Source organism: Myotis nattereri (assembly GCF_964212035.1).
Source record: "Myotis nattereri genome assembly, chromosome: 9".
Classification (NCBI taxonomy): Eukaryota; Metazoa; Chordata; class Mammalia; order Chiroptera; family Vespertilionidae; genus Myotis; species Myotis nattereri.
Window position 1 is genome coordinate 42,297,508 of NC_138084.1, and position 14,406 is coordinate 42,311,913.

The following is a 14,406-nucleotide window of genomic DNA, read 5'->3' on the forward strand; positions in this document are numbered from 1 at the left end:
GAAATCTTCTAAATCAGCGGTCGCCAACCGGTGGTCCGTGGACCACTGGTGGTTCATGAGGTCCAAAAGGTTGGTGACCGCTATTCTAAAGGACAGACTGAGAGGATGGTGACTGATTAGAAATCAGTGCCAAGGAGAGGAAAGAATTCAAATTGATGTTGAAAGGTCGTGCCCTGATAACTGGGAAAGAAAATGGTAGCATCTGTATGAAAATAATAGTGGCTTCTTTCAGAGGTACTAAGGCAGGTGTTGGCAGACTACAGAGATTTTTTAAAAATCCTAAAAGACATCCCATTACCAATAAACATTTCAAAAGATACATTCAAAAGATTTTGAAAAAAACCACTAGCAAACCTATCTGTCCTGAGTTACTCAGCCCTGCTAGTCTTTACTGATGGAGAATATCAACTACATTTTCATTCGCTATTTACTCATCCAACAAACATTAATTAAAATCAATGTACTGTCTTGCCCTAGCTAGTTTGGCTAAGTGGATAGCTTCGGCCCTCGGACTAAAGGATCCCGGGTTCGATTCCAGTCAAGGGCACCTACCTAGGTTGCAGGCTTGATCCCTGGCCCTGGTTGGGGTGCATGCGGGAGGCAACCAATCAATGTGTTTCTCTCACATCGGCGTTTCTTTCTCTCTTCCCCTCCCTTCTACTTCCCCTCTCTAACAACCAATGGAAAAATATCCTCGGGTGAGGATTAAACAAAAAAAATAAAATAAAATCAATGTACTGTCCTAAGCTAGCTATGAAGGACACAAGATAAATTAAACCTAGTCCCTAACTCAGTTCCATCTTCTTTCCCTGTCAATGAGCTGTTGTCTATGAATGGGTGACCAAATTACTTCACAGATGCTGAATCCCTGACCCTACCTGCCACATAAACACCCTCAACTCTTCTATCCTTGGCCTAGGGGTTCAGTCTACTGTGCTATCTTCTCTATCACTGTACCTCCAAATCCTTATATTGTGGACGTCCTCTACTTTTGTTTGTAGCACAAAGAAGTGAGAGAAGGTCAGTTTTGTCTTCCATAATCCCTGGAAGTTGATGATACAGGAAAAGGGATGAATTATGTGAGTTTAATAACTAGGTTATAGCTTGACCCATCTTTGCTTGGTTCCAGAGGAGGCTCCACTCCATTATTTCTCCATAACTGTGAGCTTCAATGAAAATATGTGCTAAAGACACAGTTATAAAAAGGCCCAAACTAGCCCTAACCGGTTTGGCTCAGTGGATAGAGCATCGGCCTGCGGACTGAAAGGTCCCAGATTCGATTCCGGTCAAGGGCATGTAACTTGGTTGCGGGCAACATCCCTAGTAGGGGGTGTGCAGGAGGCAGCTGATCGATGTTTCTCTCTCTCTCATCAATGTTTCTCTCTATCCCTCTCCTTCCTCTCTGTAAAAAAATCAATAAAATATATTAAAAAAGAAAAAAAAGGCCCAAACTAGAAACCTGGCTACAAGACAACAAACAGCTTATCAAATGCTAATTAACCTCACAAAGCAAGGTAACAAGGCAGGTGAATGCCAATAGAAATGCTTTAATGGCTGCATATATGTGCTTTGCTAACAAGTTAGAGATGAGATTTTTCAGTGCTTCTTATTTCCCTTAAGTACAAGAGTTTCCCCTTTCTTCTTAGCCCTTCAGGATGTAAAGAAGGCTTGTGAGATAAGGATGAGTCACAGAAAGAGAGTGTAGAAGATTCCTACTGAGATAAGACAGGGAGACCCAGAGCAGGCTCTTGGGATAGTGTGAGAGCACAGGAACTTGGAGGTTCTTCTGCGCAAGAGGAGGAAGCCTTAAGGTGGAACAAGAGTGAAACTTCTCCCATAGAGAACCATGGTGACTGGAGGATGAGGTCAACATGTTCTTGCCTCTGGGCCCACAATGGCTTACGCCATCCTAATACTGTCGACACTTTCTGGTCACAGAAGTTGCCAAGGCAAGGGAGCAAATGGCAGTCCCCATTCCAGCACACAGCTTTGCTTGAGAAGCCCGAGAGAGATGTGATGCACACTCACATGCTGCCAATGATCTTGATGAAGACACTGCAGTCCTGCAGCTGCAGCAAGGCCTCCACAGGGTCAGCCACATGCAGACCATTCACCTGTGAGACAAAGGAAGAGCCCAGAGAAACTGTCATAAGTACCAGAGCACCGTGGTTCATGCCTTCCCCAGATGCTGACAATTCTCTGCTCACTGCAAGTGCCTGTAGTTGTGTGACTACAGGAATAAAGGAACAGATGATTCTAGGATTTTTAATTTCAGCATAAGAATGCTGCTGCACCCACTCACCCAGTGACAGCCGCCTGGAGCTGCCATCAAAATCCTTCCTTTGGCTTCAACTAAATAAGAACTTAAATTCTCCTAGGATGTTCTAGCTCTAGCGGTATACTTAAATGCAATTAGGCATAAAATGGTTCTGGAAGGATACACAAACTGGTACCACCATTGCCTCTAGAGAGAAGAATATGATGGCTGGGGGACAGAGGGGAAAAAAGAAAGGCTTTTTATATTATAGCCCTTTGTAACTCTTAAATGGCATAAACCTTTGTAGTTCAAATCTTTACATTTATAGCCCTCCGTGTCTCCTGAATTTTGAAATATCTGAAACTTATATTGAATATACACTCCCACACAGATATAAAATTTTGTTATTAATGTATGCTTAAAATTCCTTCCAGACATAAAACTTTGGCTGAGGGAAGTGGGAGAAATGATGGGGAACAAGATGGTAAGAGAAAAAAGGGGGGTCAGGGCTGGTTTGGCTCAGTGGCTAGAGCATTGGCCTGCAGACTGATGGGTCACGGGTTCAATTCTGGTCAAGGGCACATGCCCAGGTTGCTGCTTTGCTTCCAAGTGTAGGGCGTGTAGGAGGTAGCCAATCAACGATTCTCTCTCATCGCTGATGTTTCTATCTCTCTCTCCCTCTCCCTTCCTCTCTGAAATCTATCTATAATAATAAAAGTGTAATATGCTAATTAGACTGGATAGCCAAACGACCTTCCGAACGTCATTCTGGATGTCCTTCCAGATGAAGATGCAGCGGCGGGGGCAGTTTGGGGCGATCAGGCAGGCAGGCGAGTGGTTAGGGGTGATTGGGTGGGCAGACAGAGTGGTTAGAGGTGATTCAGCAGGCAGGCAAGTGGTTAGGGAGAATCAGACAGGTAGGTGAGTGGTTAGGGGCAATCAGGCAGAGTGGTTAGTGGCGATCAGGCAGGCGGGCAGGTGAGAAGTTAGGAGCCTATGGTCCCGGATTTCGAGAGGGATGTTTGACTGCCAGTTTAGGCCAAATCCCACGGCTGTCGGATATCCCCCAAGGGGTCCTGTACTGCGAGAGGGTGCAGGCTGGGCCAAGAGACACCTCCCATGCACAAATTTTGTGCACCGGGCCTCTAGTGTGTGTGTGCGTGTGTGTGTGTGTGTGTGTGTGTGTGTATGATCTCCTTAAAAAAAGAAAAGGGAAGTAAGGAAAAGAACTTGAAACTACAAAGAACAACTCACTAATTCTAATTCAATCCCCTGTCCCCTTTCTTCGGCTTTAGGCAGGCATCCATCTAAATCACTCTTTACAATTAGAAACTTTGCCAGAAGTCACACGCAAATGAATCAGGTACACAAGTTATTCAACTAGCATGTATGGTCAAATGTGAAAATCCTCATGAATTTCACAGGCACCAAGTTCACCAGGCTGAAGTTTAGCTTTGTATTGTATTACCTTAGGAAGGAAGGGTTTACTAAGTCAATCACCTTGTATAAGACTGAGGAAAGAGGGAGACTTAGCCTGCTTAACGAGGTATTTTAAAGAACTTTAGGATAGTGCTTATATGTAAATAATAGATTTTATTATTTATAAACTAGAGGCCCGGTGCATGAAATTCGTATATGGGGGAGGGGGGCCCTCAGTTTGGGTGCACCCTCTCCAATCCGAAACCCCCCGGGGGATGTCCGACTGCCGGTTTAGGCCCAATCCCAAACCGGCAGTTGGACATCCCTCTCGCAATCCGGGACTGCTGGCTCCTAACCACTAACCTGCCTGCCTGCCCAATCACCCCTAACTGCCCTCCCCTGCTGGCCTGATAGCCCCTAACCACCTCTGCCTCGGCCCCGCCACTGTGGCTTTGTCCAGAAGGCAGGGCGATCGGAAGATGTACGGTTGACCAGGTCTAATTAGCATATTACCCTTTTATTAGTATAGATGTGCTTTTTAAACATATTTTATTGTTTGTTTTTTTACAGAGAGGGAAGAAGGATAGAGAGTTAGAAATGTCGATGGGAGAGAAACATCAATCAGCTGCCTCCTGCATACCCCCCACTGGGTATGTGCCCACAACAAAGGTACATGCCCTTGACCGGAATTAAACCTGGGACCCTTGAGTCTGAAGGCCGACACTTTATCCACTGAGCCAAACTGGTTAGGGCTAGATCTGCTTTTTAAACAACACTGAGCTGGGAGCGCCCAGACAAAGATTTTGGGTCCATCTCCTCCACTAACTTGCCAGGAATCTTTGGAATCAACTTTTTGTCACTTGCCAAGAGAATATAATCCCTACCTTATCTACCTTAAAATACCAGTGTGGTTTCAAATGGGATTATGGATATAAAAACACATAAAAAGCACGGAATGCAAAGCACTATTATTGTTAATTAATTTACAATAATGAAGTAGATCCAGTAAGACTTATACGTCTCAGCAGTTACATTAGCTGCATGCAATGGAGAATCAAGAGGATGAAAATAAATAAATAAATAAATAAATAAATAAGCACTGGCCGGCGTTGCTCAGTTGGTTGGAAAGTTGACCCATACACATAAAGGTGGTGGGTTCAATTCCCAGTCAAAGCACATACCCAAGTTGTTGGCTCCATCTCCAGAGGCAACAGATGAATGTTTCTCCCTATCTCTTCCTCTTCCTTCCTCTCTCTCCAATATCAATAAAAACATATCCTCTGGTGAGGGTTAAAAAAACAACAAATAAAACCCACTTGTAGATGGATCTAAGTTAATATAGGTTAATTTTAAAAGTGTAGAATATAGCCCAGCCGGTGTGGCTCAGTGGTTGAGCATCAACCTATGAACCAGGTTGTCATGGTTCAATTCCCAGTCAGGGCACATGCCCGGGTTGTGGGCTCGACCCTCAGTAGGGGGTGTTGCAGGAGGCAGCCAATCAATGATTCTCTCTTATCACTGATGTTTCTATCTCTCTTTCTCTCTCCCTTCCTCTCTGAAATATATACATATACATATATACATATACATACATACATACATATACATAATACATATATATATATATTTTTTTTAATATATTTTATTGATTTTCCACAGAGAGGAAGGGAGAGAGATAGTCAGAAACATCGATGAGAGAGAAACATCGACCAGCTGCCTCCTGCACATCCCCCACTGGGGACGTGCCCGCAACCCAGGTACATGCCCCTGACCGGAATCGAACCTGGGACCTTTCAGTCCGCAAGCCGACGCTCTATCCACTGAGCCAAACCGGTTTCGGCTATATATATATATTTTTTTAAGTATAGAATATAAAATATGACCTCTCACTTAAGTCTTAAAGACAATATATTAAAACCATCTTTTGAAAAAAAGCTTAATTTAGTTAGGAATGACCAGTGTGTGTAAATTTTCTGAGAAAACTCTGAATACTCCAGGCCAAGATCTCTTTGTACCTACTAAAAATGAAGAGACTGCCAACACTTAAGCATCCAAAAACCATCTCCCTTTAATACCTGCAATGTAGGTAAAATATTCAAGGGCTATGAAAGCTTGTTTACTAACAAGTATGAAAGATCACATCAGCTGATTTAAATCACTTAAGGAATGTGGATTCATCTAATACCAATCCTATATAATAAAAGGCTAATACGCAAATTGACCAAATGGCTGAATGAGTGGTTGCTATGATGCGCACTGACCACCAGGGGGCAGACGCTCACCGCAGGAGCTGCCCCCTGGTGGTCAGTGCGCTCCCACAGGGAGAGTGCTGCTAAGGCAGAAGCTGGGCTCACAGCTGGCAAGCGCAGTGGTGGTGGCAGGAGTCTCTCCCGCCTCCGCGGCAGCACTAAGGATATCCGACTGCCAGGATATCCGCTCCGGGCCTAAGCTGTCAGTCGGACATCCTCTGAGGTCTCCCAGACTGCGAGAGGGCACAGGCCAGGTTGAGGGAAGCCCCCCTACCCAGTGCATGAATTTCATGCACCGGGCCTCTAGTTAAGTAATAATCCAGCAATAGTTTCTTTCATAGATATAAAAATGTATTTTCTCCTGGTGCATTATTTTGCTCTCAAATGAGAAATCATTGGAAGGCTGAGGAAATGGAGAAGCTCTTTCATCTCTAATCAGGGTAAAAAACATGCAAGTAAGGGCCTAGCTCAGGGCAGAACACAAGAACTGTCTATCAGGCTTTTGGGGTTGCTTAGGTTGTTGAATCTTAAAGTTCCCTATTCTCACCTGATCCAGCCTGGCTCAACGGTTGAGCATTGACCTATCAACCAGGAGGACATGGTTCTATTCCTGGTCAGGGCACATGCCCGAGTTATGGGCTCAGTCCATGCAGTAGGGGGCCATGCAGGAGGCAACTGATCAATGATTTGCTCTCATCATTGATGTTTCTATCTCTCTCTCCCTCTCCCTTCTTCTCTTAAATCAATAAAAAAATATATTTAACAAAATTTTTATTTAAAGTTCCCGATTCCCTATAACAACTTATTCATTAATTGTTGGCACAGATTAATTTCAAGCTACTTGCTAAGTAAAATATATTTATTTTTACATTACAAAATAAATTACTGAAAATTTGGAAACCCAAAAAACTCCACTCATTCAAGTATTTTAATACACGCACTTTCAGTATGTATTTCCTTCTAGTCTTTTCTCCCTAAGTCATTTTTTTAAAAAACCACAGTTATAATGATCACACGTATATATCTGTGTCCTAAACCAGCAGTCGCCAACCAGTAGTCCATAGACCACTGGGGGTCCATGAGGTCCGAGGGGTTGGCGACTGCTGTTCTAAACCACTCTTCTCAATAACATATTATTTTATGCTGCTAGTGTCATAAAATCCACTGTAGCTGCCTACCTTTTAAATTGTAAATATACTTTAATGCATGTTCATGGTGATTTTTGAGAAAATTATACAAGTATTTGCTGTTAAATAAAACTAGTTTTGTGTCTGTTCTTCTCTGTAACAGCAGTAGTCACTATAAAAACAAGCCTAGGACCTAAATAAATAAAAAGATAAACTGATCAACTTAAAACAATGAGGCTAAAGGATCCCCAATATTCACATAAGGCACAGAACTAGAGACATAGCTCATGGTCCCCCACACCCAGTTTTTTTTTTTCGGGGAGGGGGCGGGGGGGGGGGTAGAGGGGGATGAAGGGAAGAGAAGGAAGAGACATTGTTTCTAATACATACATAAAACATTGAAATGTAATATAAATACAAAATGTATTAAATATAAATATTTTTAAAACCATTTTAAATAATACAACTACACAACTAAAATTTGTATCTATTTCAGAAACTGAAGACTGAGAATACATGTTTTGTACATTAAATACATATCACTTGACTAGATATTTGATGCTGTCTTATAAAATCCACCCTATTTGGAAATTAAAAATTCATTTCCTTTGCCCTAACCGGTTTGGCTCAGTGGACAGAGTGTCGGCCTGGGGACTGAAGGGTCCTAGGTTCGATTCCAGTCAAGGGCATGTACCTTGATTGCAGGCACATCCCCAGTAGGGAGTGTGCAGGAGGCAGCTGATCGATGTTTCTCTCTCATCGATGTTTCTAACTCTCTATCCCTCTCCCTTTCTCTCTGTGAAAAATCAATAAAATGTTTTAAAAAGAAAAGATCAGGGACCTTTAAAAAATAATTCATTTCCTTTAAAATATTCTATATATATTTTTTTAAGTTAGCTCTTTAATTGGCTAGCTGATCCATCGTCAGGGTGACTACTAAAATACCCTGTACCAAATAGCATGCCCAAGCAATATTTTAAGTTTCAGGAATTATTTATTCAGATACTGGACTAAATGGTTGTGTGTATGTATGAAATGTTTTTTATACACATTATATCAATATCCTCAGAATAACCCCATGTGGTATTATTTCCACTTTTATTTAAAATGTTTTTATTGATTTTTAGAGAGAAAAGAAGGAAGAGGGATAGAGACAGAAACATCAATGATAGAGAAACATCAGCAATCAGCTGCCTTCTCCACATCCCCTACCGGGTATCAAGTCTAAAACCTGGAATCAAACCAGTGGTCTCTTGATTCCTGAGTCAATACTCAACTACTGAGCCACACTGGCTGGGCTATTTCTTCTTCTTTTTTTTTTTAAATTTCAGAGAGGAAGGGAGAAAGACATAGAAACATCAATGATGATGAGAGAAACAGTGATCAGTTGCCTCCCGCACACCCCCTACTGGGGATCAAGCCAGCAATCGAGGTATGTGCCCTCACAGAGAATCAAACCATGACCTCCTGGTTCATACATTGACACTTAGCCACTGAACTACACCAGCCAGACAGGGCTTTTTCCAATTTTAAAATGAGGTGCTGAGAGACTAAGTAACTTGCTCTAAGTCCCACAGGCCAAAACAATGATTCTAAGCCAGACTGTCTGGCTCCAAGGCCCATGCTTATCATCACTGCACTCAATGGCCTCTATGGTTACTCTGTAGCTCTAAATTCCCAGTGCTTAGTATTATTTTTTTTAATTTGGTATTGTCTCAAGCAGAAAGTATATGAAAATACTTAGCAGAAGAATTTTGGTGACGTAATCAAGAAGGCAACAGGAGAATAATCGAAGCAGTGAAAACATGGTAAAGAGAGCAAGGAGAACCTTGCCCTACAATTCAAGGCTTTTGAAGACCAAAGTTCAGTGCCAACACTTTTAGTTAGAAAAATCCACAGGGAGCAAATGAGGATGGTTTCCATGCCACCTGTAGCAACTCTTCCCATGACTGAAGGGGAATATGTACCTTAGGGCAGCCTCTCCAAACCCTACACAGGTAGACTCATAGATCACTGTCAGCATCAACATAGAAATAATAAAAGTTAAAAATAAGGGGAAAACTGTATTTCCATAGCTGTGACTCCTAGAAAATTCTCCCAAGCTTCCTGGAAAAGTTTAGCAAAGGAGAGGAAGACCACTCACCCAAGAGAGGAGTGCAGCCACCCGGGTGGCATGGAGCGTCATCTTGATGATACCAGACCGTCACCCCAATGCACCTGGGACCAAAGAGAAGAAGAGCTGTTAATGATATCAAGTATCCATGATGAAGGCGGAAGGAAGAAACAGTTCCATTTACTGGTGGCTCTTAACATTTAAATAAATCACTCTTCACTTTTACTTAATCCACATCACCAAGGCACCATGGGAATCTTTAGAGAGCTGAGAGTATACATCAAAATTAATATAAAGCTTATGGCATCAGAGTGGACAATAAAGAATCCTGCATTTAATTCAATGTCCACAAGTTTAACACAACCTTTCTGTTCTACAGAAAGTACAACATTCAAAGCTGGCCTTCAACCCTTAAAACAGAACAATCATGGTTTTCCAGACAGACCTAGGTTTGAAAGATTGATTTCTGGCTCTTTCTGCAGGTACCCAAATTCTACCTAACTAACAATAATAACTAAGTCCTTGGGGAACATCCCCAAATTCTGAATTTTTATATCTTCCCCCCCCCCTTCCCAGAAATGTCAGACATGGTTCAAAAGAGAGATTGGTGAAGCCAAAGCCAATTCTGACAGAGAGCCCAGAGGACATTTAATAGAAGATTAGGTACTTGTCCTGGTATTCTTAACTCCAACTTTCCTTCCCACTGGGAATTGGCCATCTACTTGCCAACGTGCCCAAGAGACCACAGACCTGGTGACTAAATATTCCCCAACACCTCCTAGCAGCCTCCACGATTCCCACAAATCTCCATGGGAGCAATCAGCCCCTCCTGCTGGAGGTGCTCAGTTTGTCATTACTCTATAAGGAAGAGCAAGAGTGGTTAAGAGCCACATCAACTATAACTCTCCCCACATATTAGCATCTCCCAAGTGTGGGTTCTGTGGAACCAACATTTGCTAACATTTGCTAAGCACCTTCTGTATGCAAAGTGTTGGGATAAGAAAACACCATTCTTGTCCATATGGTGCTTACTGTCTAGTAGGAGAAGAACATACAGAAATCTCTTAGCCCTTTCTATGCAAGTGTACCTTGTTTATCAACCAATCAAAAAGGTTATTTTCTTAATCCTTACATGTTCATCCTGTGCTGGAAGCTAGATGTGAGTATACAACAAAATTACCTGAAATGGGAGTCAATGACATGGTCCTTGCCTTTGAGGGGCTTACAGCAGGATAAGGAGTAAAATAAAATATACATGAAGCATTAAATAATGTAAGAAAATAATTAAATGCTAAATATAACTTAATGCTAATTATAATTGCTTCCTGACCCTGCAAAACCTAACATGATTCCATCTGTCATATCAATGTCAGTCTTGGAAATGAGTCAATTCACCTGGGCTTTTGGCAATAAGCAAATGCAGTGGTTAAGGGAGCTCTCAGGAGGCAGAGAAGCTAAGGAGCCTATGTGTTCCTCAGTCTTGGATGATTTTCACTCAGGATGGCCTATTCGTGAGCAATAACTGCGTAGCTCCCTGCGGCCAGGCAAGGATGAAGGCAGATGGCCTCAATTATTATACTGCAAAAAGGCTTTTCTGGTGATTGGCCAGTCTACAGTTAGAGGGACCAAGCTTGGCATTTGTGGTAAAGGTGGCAGTGGCCAAATGCTTGACTAGTACTTCTTGAGAAAAAAAAAAAAAAGTCTGAGCTACTCAGGAACAAGGGAAATGAGTCCCAGGTCACCTCCCCCTCATCCCCAATGCTGCCTCTAGACTTAATATCATTTTTTTTCCATTTAAATTCTTTATTGTTTAAAGCAGTGGTCGGCAAACTACGGCTCGTGAGCCACATGTGGCTCTTTGGCCCCTTGAGTGTGGCTCTTCCACAAAATACCAACTTCTGCGCATGGGCCACGAAGTTTCAATCGCACTGTACGTGCGTGCCCGCATGTGGTGTTTTGTGGAAGAGCCACACTCAAGGGGCCAAAGAACCGCATGTGGCTTGCGAGCCGCAGTTTGCCGACCACTGGTTTAAAGTATTACATGAGTTAGACTTGATATCCTTTTGATGAGGCCCAAAACTTCAGTCAGAAATTTCATATGCAACCGGAGGTAGATCTTGCCCCCTCTGAGAGATTTCACAGCTGTGCTGCTAAAAATGACCTGAGGTTTAACCAACCTCTTCCCTTCATCTCAGAGGCAAAACATACAACCCTTATGTTGTCCCAGGGGAGTCTATCTAAAAACTAGTTCCACTACTCAGGAAAACTGGTGTCAAGGCCAAATGTCTTCTTTTATGCTCCCCAGGCACAGAAACAGGAGGAACCGAATACTCAACAACATGAAGAACTCCAGAAGGACCTTGTCAGTTCAAAGCCTGCAAAGGGGCACTTTATAAGAGACAAGACTCTAGGGTGAGAAACTTCAGGGGAGCCCAGCCAGTCACTCTTCTTAGGGTAAATCGGGGTAAAGAATGATCGAAGCTGGTGGCACAGCTAGTCCTCAGCACTGGGACTACAGCTTTAAACAGACCTTGGCTTGGAACCGGAGGGCTCCCAGCCAGAGCACCATCCTACCACCCTCCCCCTGAAATCTGAGGCAGGCCCCACCCAGAAGTCTGAGTGATGGTGATGGAAAAACAGATCCCCACAATTGTAGCCAGGAACCATTGCACAGAAGGATCTCCTGAAATCCACTCTGATGTAATCAGGCATCCCCTGTCACCCCCAAATCAACAAAGAAAACCTCTAATGCAGGTCCTTTGAAGGCACCTTCAGAATTCTCACCTACCTGGTTCTTTACAAAAAAGAGCCTCAGAATCCAAAACAGAGAGCAAATAAGATTGCTCTCTCCCCTGGGCTCAAGAAGGAACCAAGACACAGAAGCCATTGCCTTATAAACTAAAGGTCTTGCATCTTCTCTACATCTTCAAAACTAACATAATGTAAACTCCTTCACCATCAAGGCCAATTCCCACATTAACAGTAACCCCTCTATGTTTAGATAGTAATATCTAATAAGAGATATTATTATTAATATCTTCTCATAGAAGATATTATCAGGATAAGCAGGCACTCAAGAAATACATAGCCACCTGGCATGCACCCTCTTGGGTCTTAAAGAGTTAAAACTCAGCCAGTTTTCTACCATGGCTGAAGCTAATGCAAACCACCTGCTCAGATGCAAGGACCAATCAATGATAGGCCAAAGGCCAGAGGGTCTGAGTTGTGGCAGCACTGCTCTCCTTACCCCGCCCCCCAGCCTGGGTGCCAGCTCCTTTGGAGACTGCCTTTTAGCCACTAACTGCCTGGCCTGAACACCAGCCCTGCCTCAAGATAACACCAAAATGACCTTTGGTCCCAGAAAACTGCAAAACTGCACTGACCTCTCAGCTCATGCCTCCACTGAACCCTCATTCTCTTAGGGGCCAGCTCCCAACCCCAGAACTTCAAGGCCCAAAGCTCACACAAACTCCCATCTCTAAGGGTCCTTCTCCAAGTCCCACCCTGGCTCTACCCCAAGGTTCCAAAGGCCCACAGGCTCACAGCTCACAAGGGAAATGACTATCCGTTTGTATGCCCATGCTCAGTGGCAAAGTTTACCACCATTTACACTGACAGCCTGCCTGCCTGCAGCCATAAGAATTCCATGTTCTGTACAGCTTTCTAAAAAAGATCCTCCCACCAACTAAAGAGTGAACATCTGGTCTTGGAACTCCTCCGACTCTGGAAGCCATAAGTCAGGAGGCATAGGCAATCAGGCACCCACACTTCACACCTTGTAGTTTACCCCAGAGAGGCCCAGCAAAAGCCAAACTATGTGATCAGAGGCTAACTCATGAATAGGAATTATCTACTGGTGTGTATCCTGGCTTGGAGGCGGTAAAAGGCCCAAGGACCAGCAGCCTCAAGAGAAGCCAAGGATGGAATAAACACAATCCTTTTCAACTTCTGGGGAGTCCTGAGTCGGCTGTCTCATCCACGTCCAAAGGGCTTCTCTGCACGCCTGAGGTTGGGCCAAACCAGCTTGCTGGATGTATGCTCTAGGCTCAGGCCTGCCCCTCTTCACACAGACTACCCTTTCTGAATAGCCTAGAATTTGGCCCAGAGCTCCAAGGCCCTGGCAAGGACCTAGGGAGAGATTGCAAGGGAAACCAAGATTCCCCTGGTTTCTTGAAAAGTGGCTTACTGATACCTGCCCTTCCCCCAAAGCTCTGTAGGGTCCAGATCAGAAGGATGTGGGCAAAAGGGCTGCAATCAAACCAGGCCTAGCGTGTGCACACACACACACACACACACACACACACACGCCCGCACACATCCGCACCCACTCCAGCAGTTCATCAGCACCTGCCCCCACAGCTATATTCATACACCCTGGTCCCTACCAGCTGAAAAATGAACCTTTTTCATTCCCCACCACTGTATACACACCCAGGCCTCACTTGGGAATGGAGAAGCTCTCCTGAGCTGTCTCTACAGCTCAGCATGCAGGCACACACGCTTTCCCCCACTCTGAACAAAAACGCGCTAACATCTACGCGAGGGGGAAAGAAAGCAACCCTTTGCTCTGAAAGGCGCCAACTCCCGGATGTTGGCAAGCTCTGCTCCCAGTGCCTGTTTCTGAGTGTTTACTTGCTCTCCCTCTCCTACCCCCTCCCCTTTAAGGATGGCGCAGTAAAGAGAGGTGAGGGGGAGGGGGGGACTCTACCGCACCACCCCCACGTCCATGTTTGAACAAAAAAACCCCGAGAAAGAGTGAGGAGAAAAAGTCTCAGTGCAGGAGGGCCTTACCAGATTCCTAAAGCCAAACGTATTTACAGGTTTTAATCCGCCATTAGCATTTAAATCTTGAAAGGAGAGGAAGAAGGGGGGGGCTAGTGGAAAGTAACCCCACACACAAAAGAAAAGTTGTTGGTTTTCTTCTCAGTCAGCCTGGCAGGAGCGATCTTCCTGGCTGACAGCCAGAAGTGCGTCACAGCCAGGAGTCTGCTTTCTTTAAAGGCACAGCAAGCTTCCGCGATCTGGGAGCCCTGATCTGGGAGTCTCGGAGAAACAGGGGACTCTCAGCAAGGGGGGAAGGGTAGCAGCTGGGGCAAGGAGGAGGGTTGCACTGGAGAGGAGGGGAGCCCCTCCCTCCTAGTTTGGCCCACAAACAGGAGAATAGGATGCATGGGGAGGCATCAGCTAGCAGACAACAACACTGAGTTGCAACAGTGGAAAGAGCCGAGGCAAACTGTGGCA

General features: G+C 44.2%; 1 protein-coding gene across 1 annotated transcript in view; it reads right to left on the minus strand.

Moving 5' to 3' along the window:
- Positions 1 to 14,105, minus strand: part of NUMA1 (nuclear mitotic apparatus protein 1) — a 40,867-nt gene extending 26,762 nt beyond the window's left edge. Inside the window, exons 1-3 of the mRNA XM_081098660.1 lie at positions 13,957 to 14,105; positions 9,196 to 9,269; positions 2,029 to 2,114 (exon numbers count right to left, since the gene is read on the minus strand). Coding sequence (XP_080954786.1) covers positions 2,029 to 2,114; positions 9,196 to 9,237 — 128 coding nt within the window. The 5' untranslated portion in view covers positions 9,238 to 9,269; positions 13,957 to 14,105. The remainder of the gene's footprint in view (positions 1 to 2,028; positions 2,115 to 9,195; positions 9,270 to 13,956) is intronic.
- Positions 14,106 to 14,406: the final 301 nt, after the last annotated feature.